The 16,600-nt window shown below is 44.4% G+C and overlaps 1 protein-coding gene across 1 annotated transcript in view; it reads right to left on the bottom strand.

The window, feature by feature from the left end:
• The window catches only part of LOC124594377 (adenylate cyclase type 3), a 686,894-nt gene that overhangs the window by 323,241 nt on the left and 347,053 nt on the right, over positions 1 to 16,600 (bottom strand). Inside the window, exon 5 of the mRNA XM_047132746.1 lies at positions 16,233 to 16,360. Within this exon, the coding sequence (XP_046988702.1) occupies positions 16,233 to 16,360 (128 nt within the window). The remainder of the gene's footprint in view (positions 1 to 16,232; positions 16,361 to 16,600) is intronic.

The raw sequence follows: 16,600 nt of genomic DNA, 5'->3' as shown, positions 1-16,600 counted from the left end.
AGGACCGTTCGGTAACATGTATGAACGTTACTGAATGGGGGCCCCTGGTTTGGTGTGCCGGTCGGCATTCAGCTGTCTCTGCGGGCCGGTAGTGTGGCAGCGCCAGCGGCCTGCAGTGGACAACAGCAGCAGCCGTAATTGTCGCTCCCGGCAGCCCAGCCCGCGGCAATTTACGGGGCTCCCCCTGTTTGTGCGCCCGTAGTCCCTATCTGCCTCGCGAAACAGCGCCAATTTGCCCGGCGATAATTGAACAATTACGGAACAGCGCCATTTCGTTTCGCAGATTCAGCCCTCAAGAGACGTACACGTAATGACGGAGACGGTGGTTCCGACTGTCAATCTCTCTCTACACAACAAACGAAGTTTCTAGACAAATCTTTGTGAGTGCGTTGCTGTCTTAGCAGATCATTGTCGCTACGCTACCACAGATTAATTACACGAAATCGCGATATTTTCTGCCCTCTCACGTGTGATTGTCAACAACCTACTTCACTAGGAAAACGCCTACTGCTTCAGGTTTTACATAATTTAATATCTCCCATGTACTCTGCTTAAGGCGTTTGTGATGTCATAGAACTTAAAGAGGCTCCAGAACTTACGTCTCGTAGTATCACTGAAACTTGTAGTATTTAGATATAAAAGTCATCATCTTCTTAAATGAAGACGATTGTTGGTGGGAGACTCCATAGCGGCGTTAACGTGGTAACGTACCAGGCAAGTGATTTAACTGCAAGTCTTTCTACTTTCATATGCTGTAAGAACTGTATACAGGGTGGAGCGCCTAAATCCGGACAACTGATATTTTTAAGCAAATGGATTAAAACAAAATACAAGTGAAAATGAAAATCCATTTACATATAAGTAGTGGTATCTTTCAAGAGCAACATTACTCGATGTAACCCCCTTCAGCCGCAATGACCGTCTCCAGTCTTGTCCTAAAGCTATCGCACGCACTCTTTAAAACTGCGTTGTCCATATGCTGCTTCGATAGCGGTGCATAGAGATGCGACGTTAGAGTGCATCGTCTTACAGGTAACTCTTTCGACTACACTCCGAACGTACGAGGGTTGACCTTCGTAACGCTTCAACAATTGGCAGCATTGGTATGCGGCAGGTACTGGCTTGTTCCACAGCCTCTTCTCTACACCTCTAGTTGGCGGGAAGCCTCAGTATTGAACGGTTGTGTTGTTACAGTGTGGAGTATGGAACCCTGCGCAGACGGTCTGTCAATGTGATTTAAGCAATGTGCTGTCACTGAATTCTTGACAGCAGAAGGTGCCAACCCAAAGGAGATTCATCAGAGAATGCAAGCAGTTTATGCTGAATGTGTTGATGTGAGTACTGTGCGTCGTTGGGCGAGTAAGTTTAAAGATGTTGAGGCGGGACGTCTGACCTGCGTGACAAACAAAGAGTTGGACGTCCTGTGAGAGCAACCACCGAGTTTCAAAAGCAGAATGTTGACAGATTGATTCAGGACGATCGTCGTATCACTCAGAGAGAAATTGCAACCACAATCGGCATTTCACAAGAATGTGTGTGTCGCATTATTGCTTTGCTTGGCTATCTAAACATCTGTGCACAATAGGTACCCCGGGTGCTGGCTCCTGAAATGGAAGTGCACACACTTGAAATTTGCCAGGAACTCCTCCCGCGTTACGAGAATGAAGGTGACGCCTTTCTCCATTCAGTTGTGACAGGAGACGAAACGTGGGTACACCATTACGACCCGGAGACGAAACGTCAGACTATGGAATATTGACAAAAAGACTCGGCCCAGAAAAAGAAATCCAAGACACAGCCCTCAGATGGAAAAATCGTGGCTACAGTGTTCTGGAACGCAGATGGTTATCCATGTTGATTTCCTTGATCGTGGAACAACGCTGCGAACCCTGAAACGACGGATAACAAGGGTCCGAACTGCGGGGACATCATTATGCTCCTGATGAAGGTGAGAGAACTCTGAGACTGAGGTTGCAGAAACAGAGTGTCGACGTCTTCAGTGACGGTTTCAGAACACTTGTTATCGCTAGCAGAAATGTATCCAAGTGGCTGGTGATTAAGTGGAAAAGTGAATATAGTATATTAAAGATTATTCGAGGGATTATTTCTGCGTTTGATTTATTAAAAGACTCCTATCGAAACCCAATTAACGAAGGTGGACGCATTACTTTTCATTCATAGTAGTCGAGGAGGTACAAACCCGGGCAATTCGGAAGCCAGAACTCCATTGACCAAAACATTCCAATGTCGTCCGAGAGCCAGTTTTGAACTAAATGGCTCATATGAGGTCCTCTTCTGCCATCACGCGTTGTTTGCTCGTTGACATTCAATACTGACGCCAATTTCCTTAGCGATTGTCCCGGGTCCTCCGAAATCAGCGTCTGAGTGTTTTCGATGACTGCCACAGTTCGTGACACGCGTTTCCTCGAATGAGGTTTCCTCGTGAGGTTAACCGCATCTTCCGCAAACTTCGCCGAAGCATTATACTTGGGCACAGTATCGTAAGCAGTTTACCTCGGGTACCCGAAGAATCGAACTATTTCAGTGCGCGAACGCCCAGCGCGAAGACTTCAGATTATCGCGGCTCTTCCGTTGTACTCCGCACTTTTCCATAACATTTCGGCCATTTTGAGGTTCCGACTGTTTAATAGATGCCTATGGCTTTCAAGAACGCCAGTCGCGACCTCCGGCGGAAGTACGATATGGCGGGAAATTCAAATTTAAATTTGTCCGGATTTAAGCATCGCAACCTGTATCATTCAGTTCCATAAAAAACGTAAAGTTGTATGCCAAGAACGGCTGGGAGACCCCGAGGTCAAGTTTAGCCGCCTCATCATCATCATCATCATCATCATCATCATCATCATTTAAGACTGATTATGCCTTTCAGCGTTCAGTCTGGAGCATAGTACCCTTTATAAAATTCCTCCATGATCTATTCCGTGCTAACATTGCTGCCTCTTCTGATGTTAAGCTTACTACTTCAAAATCATTCTTAACCGAATCCAGGTACCTTCTCCTTGGTCTGCCCCGACTCCTCTTACCTTCTACTGCTGAACCCATGAGTCTCTTGGGTAACCTTGCTTCTCCCATGCGTGTAACATGACCCCACCATCTAAGCCTGTTCGCCCTGACTGCTACATCTATAGAGTTCACTCCCAGTTTTTCTTTGGTTTCCTCATTGTGGATACCCTCCTGCCATTGTTCCCACCTACTAGTACCTGCAATCATCCTAGCTACTTTCATATCCGTTACCTCAACCTTATTCCATAGTGCTCAGAGCCATTTGAACCTCAACCTTATTGATAAGGTACCCTGAATCCACCCAGCTTTCGCTCCCATACGACAAAGTTGGTAGAAAGATTGGACGGTGCACAGATAACTTAGTCTTGGTACTGACTTCCTTCTTGCAGAAGAGAGTAGATCGTAGCTGAGACCTCACTGCATTAGCTTTGCTACACCTCGCTTCCAGTTGTTTCACTATGTTGTCATCCTGTGAGAATATGCATCCTAAGTACTTGAAACGGTCCCCCTGTTCTAACTTTGTTCCTCCTATTTGGCACTCAATCCGTTTATATCTCCTTCTCACTGACATTACTTTCGTTTTGGAGATGCTAATCTTCATACCATAGTCCTTGCATTTCTGATCTAGCTCTGAAATATTACTTTGCAAACTTTCAATCGAATATGCCATCACAATTAAGTCATCCGCATATGCAAGACTGCTTATTTTGTGTTCACACATCTTAATCTCACCCAGCCAGTCTATTGTTTTCAACATATGATCCATACATAATATGAACAACAGTGGAGACAGGTTGCAGCCTTGTCTTACCCCTGAAACTACTCTGAACCATGAACTCAATTTACCGTCAACTCTAACTGCTGCCTGACTATCCATGTAAAGACCTTTAATTGCTTGCTAAAGTTTGCCTCCTATTCCATAATCTCGTAGAACAGACAATAACGTCCTCCTAGGAACCCGGTCATATGTCTTTTCTAGATCTATAAAGCATAGATACAATTCCCTGTTCCATTCATAACACTTTTTCCATTATTTGCCGTAAGTATAAAGATCTGGTCCTGACAACCTCTAAGAGGCCTAAACCCACACTTATTTTCATCCAATTGGTCCTCAACTAATACTCGCACTTTCCTTTCAACAATACCTGAGATGATTTTACCCACAACGCTGATTAAAGAGTTACCTCTGTAGTTGTTACAATCTTTTCTGTTTCCATGTTTAAAGATTGGTGTGATTACTGCTTTTGTCCAGTCTGATGGAACCTGTCCCGACTCCCAGGCCATTTCAATTATCCTTTGTAGCCATTTAAGACCTGACATTCCACTGTATTTGATGAGTTCCGACTTAATTTCATCCACCCCAGCTGCTTTATTGCACTGCAATCTATTGACCATTTTCACCACTTCCTCAAATGTGATCCTATTTCCATTCTCATTCCTATCCCATTGTACATCGAAATCTGAAACATTACTGATCGTATTTTCACCTACACTGAGCAACTCTTCAGTATATTCCCTCCATCTGCCCAAGGAATCCACAGGATTCACAAGCAGTTTTCCTGACCTGTCCAAAATATATGTCATTTCCTTCTTACCTCCCTTTCGAAGACTGCTAATTACACTCCAGAATGGTTTTGCAGCAGCTTGACCCGAAGTCTCCAACCTGTTTCCAAAGTCTTACCAAGATTTCTTCTTGGATGCTGCAATTATCTGTTTGGCTTTGTTTCTTTCTTCAACATAACTTTCTCTGTCTACCTGAGTTCTAGTATGTAGCCATTTTTTGATACGCCTTCTTTTTCCTTTTACAGGCTGCCTTGACTGTGTCATTCCACCAAGCTCTTTGCTTCCTCCTACCTTTACACACTACTGTTCCAAGACATTCTATAGCCACTTCTAGTACTGTGTCCCTGTACCTTGTCCATTCCTTTTCCAGTGACTGTAATTGACTACATTCAACTAACTGGTACCTTTCTGAGATCACTGTTATGTACTTGTGCCTGATTTCCTTATCCTGAAGTTTCTCCACTCTTATACTCCTACATATGGACTTGACCTCCTGCACTTTCGCCCTTACAATACCAATTTCGCTGCAGATTAAATAATGATCAGTGTCATCAAAGAATCCCCTGAATACACGTGTGTCCCTGACAGCCTTCCTGAATTCCCGATCTGTTATTATATAGTCAATGACAGATCTGGTTCCCCTGCCTTCCCAAGTATACCGGTGAATGTTCTTATGTTTAAAAAAGGAGTTTGTGATTACTAAGCCCATACTGGCGCAGAAATCCAGGAGTTGTTTCCCCTTCCTGTTGGCATCCATATCCTCTACAAATTTGCCCATAACCTTTTCATACCCTTCTGTTCGATTTCCAATCCTGGCATTAAAATCACCCATGAGCAGAACACTGTCCTTGTCCTTTACTCTAACAACTACATCACTGAGTGCATCATAAAAACTTTCCGTCTTATCTTGATCCGTCTCTCCACAATGTGAATATACTGACACAATCCTAATTTTCTTGCTAGACACTGTCAAATCTATCCACATCAGTCGTTCGTTTACATACCTTATTGCAACTACGCTGGGTTCCATTTCTTTCCTGATGTAAAGCCCTACACCCCATTGTGCTATTCCTGCTTTGACTCCTGACAGGTAGACCTTGTATTCTCCCACTTCCTCTTCTTTCTCACCCCTTATCCGAATGTCACTAACAGCTAAAACATCCAGCCCCATCTTACTTGCAGCCTCTGCCAGCTCTACCTTCTTCCCAGAGTAGCCCCCATTGATATTAATAGCTCCCCATCTCATTACCATTTGTTTGCCGAGTCGTATCTTAGGAGTCCCTGGTTTGCTAGTTAGAGGTGGGACTCCGTCACCTCCAAAGGTCCGAGGCATTTTGCTCTGATTGTTGCCAGCATCATATTTAAAGTACCAGGGAAGCAGGTTGCTAGCCTTACTTCCCCCGAGTCCCATTGAGTTTTACCCCTAACGGTTGAGGGACTAACCGGTGGATTTGGTAGTCTTTGCCGTATGAGCACAAAGGTGACCACAACTCTGAATATGTCCGAGATGCCCAGCCTTATTCCAAAGTAACTGGTATCCCGACTGTCGGGACCACTTACTTGGCCACTCATACGTTGCCCGTGGTTCATGAACTAGGACATGACTACAGGAACCCACACCATGAACCACGTTCAACCGCCTAGTTGGAAATTTTTTCCTTATCTTTTGCTAAGTATGAGAGCTTAGTGCCTAATTTTATCTGCTAAGTGACGGTAATGGGTGCATGTGTAGCGTATTATCAACTTCGTGTTGGATACACTGAGAGTATGGAGAGGGTGAAACTCGGTGCCGACGCATAGGTTACTCCTCTCGAAGAGCACGAAAGGCGCCGCCTGGATTAACGACCCCAAACGACGAACGGCTCACCATCATCTGTGCTGCAAGCCCTCACTTTATGAGACACTGTGGAGAAATTTTGAACTGAATCCAGAACATTTTGCACAAAGAGTGGCGATCAGAGCCTTTCGACACCACCCATCCAGTCCCCGCTACCGTAAAGATGAAGGGGAAAATTTTAACCGCTCTCAGCATACCTCCATGGTCACCCATCCAACTATTGGCTACGCCCGACGGTGGTTAGCGTCAGTGATCTTACTAGAACCGGTGTACTAATCCCCGCGCACCCGTAGACTAACCCACATACACTCCTGGAAATTGAAATAAGAACACCGTGAATTCATTGTCCCAGGAAGGGGAAACTTTATTGACACATTCCTGGGGTCAGATACATCACATGATCACACTGACAGAACCACAGGCACATAGACACAGGCAACAGAGCATGCACAATGTCGGCACTAGTACAGTGTATATCCACCTTTCGCAGCAATGCAGGCTGCTATTCTCCCATGGAGACGATCGTAGAGATGCTGGATGTAGTCCTGTGGAACGGCTTGCCATGCCATTTCCACCTGGCGCCTCAGTTGGACCAGCGTTCGTGCTGGACGTGCAGACCGCGTGAGACGACGCTTCATCCAGTCCCAAACATGCTCAATGGGGGACAGATCCGGGGATCTTGCTGGCCAGGGTAGTTGACTTACACCTTCTAGAGCACGTTGGGTGGCACGGGATACATGCGGACGTGCATTGTCCTGTTGGAACAGCAAGTTCCCTTGCCGGTCTAGGAATGGTAGAAAGATAGGTTCTATGACGGTTTGGATGTACCGAGCACTATTCAGTGTCCCCTCGACGATCACCAGTGGTGTACGGCCAGTGTAGGAGATCGCTCCCCACACCATGATGCCGGGTGTTGGCCCTGTGTGCCTCGGTCGTATGCAGTCCTGATTGTGGCGCTCACCTGCACGGCGCCAAACACGCATACGACCATCATTGGCACCAAGGCAGAAGCGACTCTCATCGCTGAAGACGACACGTCTCCATTCGTCCCTCCATTCACGCCTGTCGCGACACCACTGGAGGCGGGCTGCACGATGTTGGGGCGTGAGCGGAAGACGGCCTAACGGTGTGCGGGACCGTAGCCCAGCTTCATGGAGACGGTTGCGAATGGTCCTCGCCGATACCCCAGGAGCAACAGTGTCCCTAATTTGCTGGGAAGTGGCGGTGCGGTCCCCTACGGCACTGCGTAGGATCCTACGGTCTTGGCGTGCATCCGTGCGTCGCTGCGGTCCGGTCCCAGGTCGACGGGCACGTGCACCTTCCGCCGACCACTGGCGACAACATCGATGTACTGTGGAGACCTCACGCCCCACGTGTTGAGCAATTCGGCGGTACGTCCACCCGGCCTCCCGCATGCCCACTATACGCCCTCGCTCAAAGTCCGTCAACTGCACATACGGTTCGCGTCCACTCTGTCGTGGCATGCTACCAGTGTTAAAGACTGCGATGGAGCTCCGTATGCCACGGCAAACTGGCTGACACTGACGGCGGCGGTGCACAAATGCTGCGCAGCTAGCGCCATTCGACGGCCAACACTGCAGTTCCTGGTGTGTCAGCTGTGCCGTGCGTGTGATCATTGCTTGTACAGCCCTCTCGCAGTGTCCGGAGCAAGTATGGTGGGTCTGACACACCGGTGTCAATGTGTTCTTTTTTCCATTTCCAGGAGTGTAGAAACATCGAGGCAGGGTGAAACGACTGTACCAACAACGCCGCAAGAAAATAGCTTATAGATGGGAACTTGGCGGTCGTAAAAGTCTGTTTCCCGTGTCCAGAAGGATATGGCAGCTAACCATAGTAATTCTAATCCCAAGTTATTTTCGTGGAATACGTTCGATGGGCAATTGAAGATTCACGAAAATGACGCGGTGCAAGCAACAAGTTTGTAGCGCCACACCCTATTATGTGGAGTATGTGCAAGGGACGAATCATTGAGAGTAAGCCACGTTTAAGGAACAGCAATGACGAGTGGAAGCTTTTCGAGATAGAGCTGTTCGATCAGAACACGACCGGGCTGCCGGAGGACCGCTGGCGCAATTAAGGCCGCTATTGGTTTCAATCCGGCCTGCCGAAGTAATTCGAAAACTTACTCCTTTTGTTTGTAGACTGGGAATGCCTACTTCATTGCCGTATTTTGTTTTTCTACTTTTTCTCGTATTAACGTTAATAAATAATTCTTGTGCGTTGCGGACGTATAAGAACACTACAACTGTTGAAACAGGAGGTAATTTATAATGGACTGGCTGCAACGAGTAGCTATTACAGACTTTTATTTTCTCATGATCACATCTGAAGTTGCCTGGTATCCTGTCTTCGAATGTTAACATTTATTTACGTGTCATGAATATCGTTTCTATACTAACGGCGTTCCCGAATTTTGCTATGGTAGTTTTAAGACAGCAGCTACAAAACGTCCTCAACGTTCACAACGCTTAGATAAACATAAACATCTGCAGATGGGGTGAACGTAAAATGACTGTACTCTCAAAAACGTTTGCTTTGAAGCTTTTTTGGCAAGGGGCTTGGGGGTTCTGGAAGGTTGTGCTATCTATGTCGGTGCACTATCCCATAAACCCTAAAGTCACGGACTGTACAGTCCTGACGTTATGCGCCAGGAGCGCTGCTGTCGCGTCCTGTGATCTGGTGACCCGGCAGCTTCAGTAAGTAAATCAGGCTCGCGGGTCACCAATGGATGCCCATCCCTGGATTGCCTCAGAGAATAAAACTTTGTGCAGATTGTTTTGTTGTAGTTTTAGACACGCCTCACTAGCCCTGCTGCTTTCTGATGGTAGTGTTTCAAATGTCCGTCACTGCTACCCTCTCTACACTCTGTTGCTCATGGCGTAGATGATATCACGATGGTCTTTCACTGCCTGAAGGCAGTAATCCTCTACTCTTTTTAAGCCTCACCCCACTGTAGAAGAGCGCTTGGAATCATATGCAACAAATGCCTCTTGTGTTAGGCAAGCACAATGCCTTCGCACAATCCTGATCTTTGAGCTGCCAGTCAGTATTAATTTTTCTTCAGTCAATCGCTTATTGTAATACTGTATCGTGTTTTTTATACTTATGTGCAAAGGTTCTAATGATGCTCTTGCCAAAGGTCACGTTTCATAGTCTGATACCCCGTTCTTTCTGTATCACATCCTTGTCGCTTCTCTTGTAGGATACTATGAACATTGTAGCATGTTTTATTTGGCATATACTTGTACTTAACAGTCTGGCGCTCCGATCGGTGAAGTCATAAAGCCCCTTAATCACAAACAACCCCATATAAATTAACTATTCCATAATTTCAAACCTCATTGTATATTTTATTAAAGCAGAATATCTTTCCGTACTAGACACATATTTTGGTGCCCGAAGTACAGCGACCATAGCAATTTGGGGCCCGTCATGGGACAAATCATGATATGTAAACACTGACTATTGTAATATCGTAGATAATAAAAAGAGACTTAAATGTCTCAAGGAAACATTTAATTATAACTGACTGTTGTAATGCGGAATTTTGCATTAAGACTGATTTTGACAGTGAAAATGTCACGCCATCTGCAGCGTATTAGTGGAGTCTCCTGTTCCACCGTCACAATATATGCCTACTTCTTAGCCAGTTTTGGCTGTCCTAGTATGTGTATAGTAAATCAGCTTATTATGTTTCACACAGAATAGTCCCAAAATCTTTGATTCCATTGGCATGATCATCCCACAACCCCTTTGGCTTAAATATTTTTGACTTAATCGTTTTGGACCAGGTTTCCTTACCTCATATTATTGCATTTGACCTTTCCTGTCTTCCTTGAACTTTTTATAGTCCAATATGTGTATTCCCCCTCCACAGTTGTTACTACGGGATATTTTTCTTTCAGCGCCTTCATAGTATTTCTAGTGTTTAATAGCGACAGTGAATGAACCAAAGCTTGCAATATATTTTACTTTGTATGAAATTGTCTTCTCATATTGTCCACTGATTGTCGTTTTTGTAGAATTTGTGAATTACTCCGAAATTAATCCCTGGTCGTCTCAGAATTCTCAGTATTCAAACCTGTTTAACATAAGACTGAAAAGTAATATTTCAAATCGCAGTGCTTTTTATTTCTACTGGTGATAAACAGTTCTGTTATAATAACCATAATCAGAAGAAGATTCTGAAATAAATAATACGAAAATGGGGAATGAAATACTGCTAGTAAAATTAAGTCATAAGCATAAAACGACATTAGTAAAAAACCTAAAATTTTTACTCAGATCACATGTGCCGCTGTATGTTACGTTTTATGCTTGAGAGTCGATGTTGCTAATAGTATGTCATCCTCTACTATGGCCAATTTTTGTATTATTGTATTTCAGTATCTTAGTTTGATGATGATCATTGTGTAAGTAGACTGTGTAGGTTTTTTTTATTGGTAACGCCACATAGCGCTCTGTATGAAAATCACTGGCTGTGCTGTGTGCAGTCTGTGGCTAGTTTGCATTGTTGTCTGCCATTGTAGTGTTGGGCAGGGGACTTTTCAATTCTAATCGATACCGGCTACCACCTGCATAAAAAGAACTTCAATTTCGGCTGTTAGTTTTCTAACATTCTGCGTGGTGTCTGTCTGTTCTATATCGTGTCTCCCTACCACTTTCGCGCAACGACGCTCTGATCGTGTTTTTTAGGGAACTGTCTAGTTTGAACCTGGGACCTGTTGCTGGTAAGGAGACGTCAGACCACACATGACATGTAGAGTTCAGAAGAGTTCAGTGAGACTAGCGGTGATATAACCAAATACTTAATGATTTCAGCGTCAGCTCCACTGCACTCCCTGTAAAATAATCTTAATACTAACTAAATTTAGTGGAAGGGGTTCAAGGCTTTCCTATTTTTAGTTACCTGGTAAAATAACGTCGAAAAAGCAGTTAACTTTACCACTGGAAATTTTATTCTACTCACAAAACATTGTTTATAAATTGCACTATTGATAAAAGGAGATGTTTTAATACAGGATGGTAAAAACCAACTGCGTTCAACAAAAATGTGAACGAATATTCCCTGAATGGGTTTCCAAGTTCTACAATGGATCGAAGGATGACCTATGCCGTATCACATCTATAATCTAGGTTTAAATTAAGTTTCGCCAAAGAGGAAACTATCAAAATGGTCTACAGTGACCCTCAATTATCTTTAAATACTTGTCTAACTTGTCGTAAATTACAGTGGCTGATGTGGCTTCTCAATAACTATATAACAGAAAAATCATCGCGTTTCAGATTTTTGCTTCAAGTGGCAAATGTGAACACCATGAGCTTTAATTGACGATCGACACTAGTATTACGCAAAAAGGGGGTGTAACAGATGAGACTTCGGCAGTTCTGAGTGAAGCTTTATGCGCTGTTATGCGGCATCGCGTGCGTTCATTACCTTGTCGGTGTTCATCAGGGGGCGGCGTTGAGCACTGCTCCGCTCACCTCGCCGTCTCGGAGCAACTCTCTCCTAACTTCTCCTTACTACAATTTACCGAAGTCGCACTTCTCAACCGACTTCTCATCATCCGACCACGGCATAACAGCCCGGATAATTATAATGGACATGATATTTCCGGCCGTGAAAGTCTACATTTTAGTATCAGACGCCTCTACGGGGAGATGTCAAGAGAAGTGCGACACCTGGAAGAACTCCAGAGGAAGAGAGTGCAGCTTTTGTGTTCCCTCACATTCCTGTCTCGTTGCAGAGCCGTCGGCGTTATACCGAAGTTTCTGAAGATAAAGCGACTGTTCTACTCGGGAAAGGCACAACGCATTTTCAAATGGACTGAGGAGGCCTTACTACGACAGCGTATTCAGCAGACCCGACGGTACTTGGCAAGCACGAACTGTAAGTTAATGTCTCCCCATATTACGATCAGTAATAAACTGTGCAGCGGTGACTGGGATAAAATTGATAGACTACTGTATGATACCATGGGGAAGCGTATGTTGACAACGTCTAGTAGACAGAAGAAGAAGTTTGATAATTTGCTACCCAATCAGACTGTTCGGCATTTAGGCGTTTCCCGGACCGTTATCAATTTGTCCAAACGTTCGTTATCTGACGATGAGACGTCTGTGCTTGCCAAGGGAGGAAATTTTGCTGTTAGTCCGCGTTTTGTGCCCACAGAAGAAATTATAGCCAGTGTAGAAGCAGGAATTCGCAGTGTGGATTCTGTAACAGCTGAAGAAATCCGGATAGAAACAGTAAGAATATTCGCCAATGCAAAACCGCCGAAAAGTAATATAACTGTGGGTGAGAGAAAAGCTTTAAAACTCCTGAATGACGACGATGGTATTTTGGTTCTCCCAGCTGACAAAGGAAGCGCAACGGTGGTTATGGATGTGGCCGACTATCGAAGTAAAATTACTGACCTACTGGATCCGCAAGCATATAGGAAGCTGAATAAGGACCCCACTAACAGCGTTCTCAGAACTGTGTCGCGGTTAATAAAAAAGTCCTCCATTGAAGAGAGTGTACAGAAAGGTCTCTGCAATTCGGTTGCGCTACCACCGAGGCTTTATGGATTGCCCAAAATTCATAAAGAAAATGTGCCGTTAAGACCGATACTAAGTGCCATTGGTTCGCCCACCTACTCGTTAGCCAAGTTTTTGACTACGCTGCTAAAACCACGTGTGGGCCGTTCGGACTCTTATATAAAGAATTCGACACATTTCATCAGCAGATTGAATGGCACAGTGGTCCAGCCGGAGGACATATTGGTCAGCTTCGATGTGGTATCGCTGTTTACCAAGGTTCCACTTAATGATGTATTGGAACAGCTGGATCGAATTTTTCCTGCCGATATTTATGGATAAATTCGAAGAACAGGCCTTAGGTACTGCCAGCAAAAAACCAAATGTATGGTTCCGATACATGGATGACACGTTTGTGCTGTGGAGACATGGTAGGGAGGAACTAAGCCGGTTCCACGAACATCTGAACAGTATAAACTCGAGAATTCAGTTTATAATGGAGGAGGAGGTAGACGGAAAGTTACATTTCCTCGATGTTCTTGTTTTTAGAAACGAAAATGGTAGTTTGGGCCACTCAGTATACCGCAAACCCACGCACACGGGCCGTTATTTGCACCGGGATTCGAACCACCACCCACAACAGAAGCGGGGTGTTATCAGGACGTTAGCGGACAAAGCTAGAAATATTTGTGAACCTGAGTTGCTCGACGCTGAGATAGAACATCTCCACAATGCACTAATGAAGAACGGATATTCGTCCGCCGAAATAAAACGTGCGTTGAGGCAGCCACGCAGAAATCATACTGACGTACAGGCTACTGTAAAATCTAAGGTTTTTCCTGCCGTTTGTTAAAAATGTAACTGAAAGAATAGGGAGGATCTTGACGAAGCGGAATATTACCGTAATTTACAAGCCCACCAGGAAGATACAGGAATACCTTAAGCCTGCCAAGGACGTTCGCAAACCACTGGAAAAAGCTGGAATGTATAGGATCCCATGCAGCTGTGGTGATGTTTATGTGGGTACCACTAAAAGAACTGTTTCTAAACGTTTGGAAGAGCATAACGGAAATTGTAGAAGAGGAGAAACGGAACGATCACCTGTTGCGGAGCATGCTTTCCAGCCAGGTAACCACAATATTCGTTTCGAGGAAACGCAAGTACCTGCGGCCACAAGCGGATATTACGAAAGGCTCTAAAGGGAGGCAATCGACATCGCTAAACACCCAAATAATTTCAACCTAAAGGAGGAAGGTGTGAAGTTAAACGGTATATGGATGCCGGTGTTAAAGAAGATGTGTACCATCCGTCCACTATTGGGTGATGGCAACGGCGATCGACGGCGACGGACAGCGGCCAATTGCACTAACGTTTTCAAAACACGTGACGTCACGTCGCGGCGTGGGAGCGCGCGGACACGGAATTTAGCGGCAGTCAGTAGCGAGCCAGTGGGTGTGTTGGACCTTCCATTGAGCTACGGACCCCCTTGAAGGTGTCTCCCGCAGTCGGAGACGAAACGTTGGGAATCGACACAGAATTAATCAACCGACCACGGCATAAAAGCCCGGATAATTATAATGGACAATTAACGTGTTGTAAAGTTAGTATGGAATTTGGCTGGAGGACAGATTTGTTAGGAGGATCTTGGCGTAGATCAATGCTTCTTTTAAGGAATCAGTATATAAGACGTTTCTAGACCTTATCTAGAAGTCTTGGCTGCAGCCTTCTAGAGAATTAAAAAAACGCAATGTTAGAATCGTAAAAGGACGGAGCAGTTCGCACAAAAATACGAAAGTGTAACGGGTTTCACTTTGTGTAAAGCCAAACATGTTTTTCCTTGTCATACTAGGCATCATCAGAGGATTATAATATGCAAAAAAAATTATTTAATTGTACACATTTTGTTAGAAGAACTGCAGCGTTTCCTGGCAGCACATTTAAACTGTATAACTATTTACAAATAAATGGTTGTGATTTGTGACTTACCTCAATTTTTCTATCCTTTTCGTGTTTCTATTGGTTTTCCGATAACCCTAGAGCCACACAATATATATTTAGAATGGATAGTTGGTCACATGGTCACATTCATACATTTCACTACATACACCCTTTTTATTGCCCACTGCGCAACGCCTTGTTCACTGGCTCTTTACTTGACTGAGGGATCATGAAACCTATAGAGGGTTAGACTGGAGTGGGGTGTTGGAATTGGGATACAGAAAGGATGGGTAGTGAGAACACCATATCCAAACAAAAACCTTTCACTGTGCTCAGAAGGAGAATTTTTCTTGAAGTGCAATGTTCTCAGTGCATACATGATCTGTTTCTAGCAAACAATCATCCAAAAAAAGAATGACTATTTGAACACATCTTTACCCAGATCTTCAATATGAATTGTCCCTAGTTTTGCCTTCTCAGCGCACAGTTTTATATTAGATTTTTTCTTTGCTTTGTAAAATGTCCACATTCTTATCAATTTTCGAAATTAAAATTAAAAGGGAGGTCAGCGTTGGCCGTAATATTGATGTTTTATTGATGGCAGAATCGATTTTCAATCACATAGTGATCATCTTCAGTGCTGATATGTACAAATTAAACTCAGACACTGGTATCAAGTTATCAATAACCAAAACTGAGAAAACTGTAGAAAACCACCATGGGAGAAAAAAAATGAGGCTTCCTATGCTACTCTACCACACGAATTGATCAATGTTTGCGTTATCAGTCAGGGAGATTTCAAGGAAATAACTCTTTTGTTTCTAAATTGGCTATCAGTACGGCACCAGACGTTACTCAAACTTTATTGTCGCTGAAGTTTCTTCTATACATGACATCTGAACGCTAAAACCAGAGGTTCTGTGACAGGGTATGTGGGAACAGAATAACTGGATGGAGGAATCTGGTGGATGACCGTGTCTAACCCAGCCAGAGGGAAGGTACATGTTAAGTTGACTGAAATGAAATGCATGGAGTCAATGCGGATGAAACAAGTTGAGATAAAATGACGAAAAGTGATACCAGTAAAAAGCGTTCTAAAATACTGAACCTGTAATGCAAAGGATATCTCATGACAAGCCAAAATTTTCTGTTGAAGTCCCGGTTGCTGCATCTTCACTGATTTCGATACCATCGATCCATTCATTTCATTTCAGTGACTCTAATACATCTGCTACCACATCACACAGGGTCGGAGAGTGACGGCCATGAGATGTGTAATTCAGTGTTAATATGGACTCTCGATTAAGTCCCATTGCAAAGCGGTACTCACTTGATGGCCTTTACCATGGAGAGGCCCATGTGGACACACAGCACGGCGTGGTCAGGACGCTCCCGAGGGGCGCCGCTGATGCAGTAGTAGCAGTCGCCCAGGATCTTGATCCGCAGCTGGTGGTAGCGCTGTGGACAAGAAAGGACCACTGCTCGACACTTGCGGCAGACACTGACACAGGCACACGAGTGCGTCACTGCTATCATACAACTGTTATCATACCCTGGCATTACAGTTACTAGTACATTGTAAAATTTCCTCTGATTTCTAGGCACAATATTCCATTATATCGTTGGTGACATTGGTTTTATAGGATTTATGCTGTGGCCTAAGTTACGTTTCTTTACTTAAAGTTTCTTCTTCTGTTT

The sequence above is a fragment of the Schistocerca americana genome, chromosome 2 (assembly GCF_021461395.2).
Source record: "Schistocerca americana isolate TAMUIC-IGC-003095 chromosome 2, iqSchAmer2.1, whole genome shotgun sequence".
In the NCBI taxonomy this organism is placed as follows: domain Eukaryota; kingdom Metazoa; phylum Arthropoda; class Insecta; order Orthoptera; family Acrididae; genus Schistocerca; species Schistocerca americana.
Note: the sequence above shows the minus strand (reverse complement) of the source record. Positions and strands in the feature narration are given on the sequence as shown.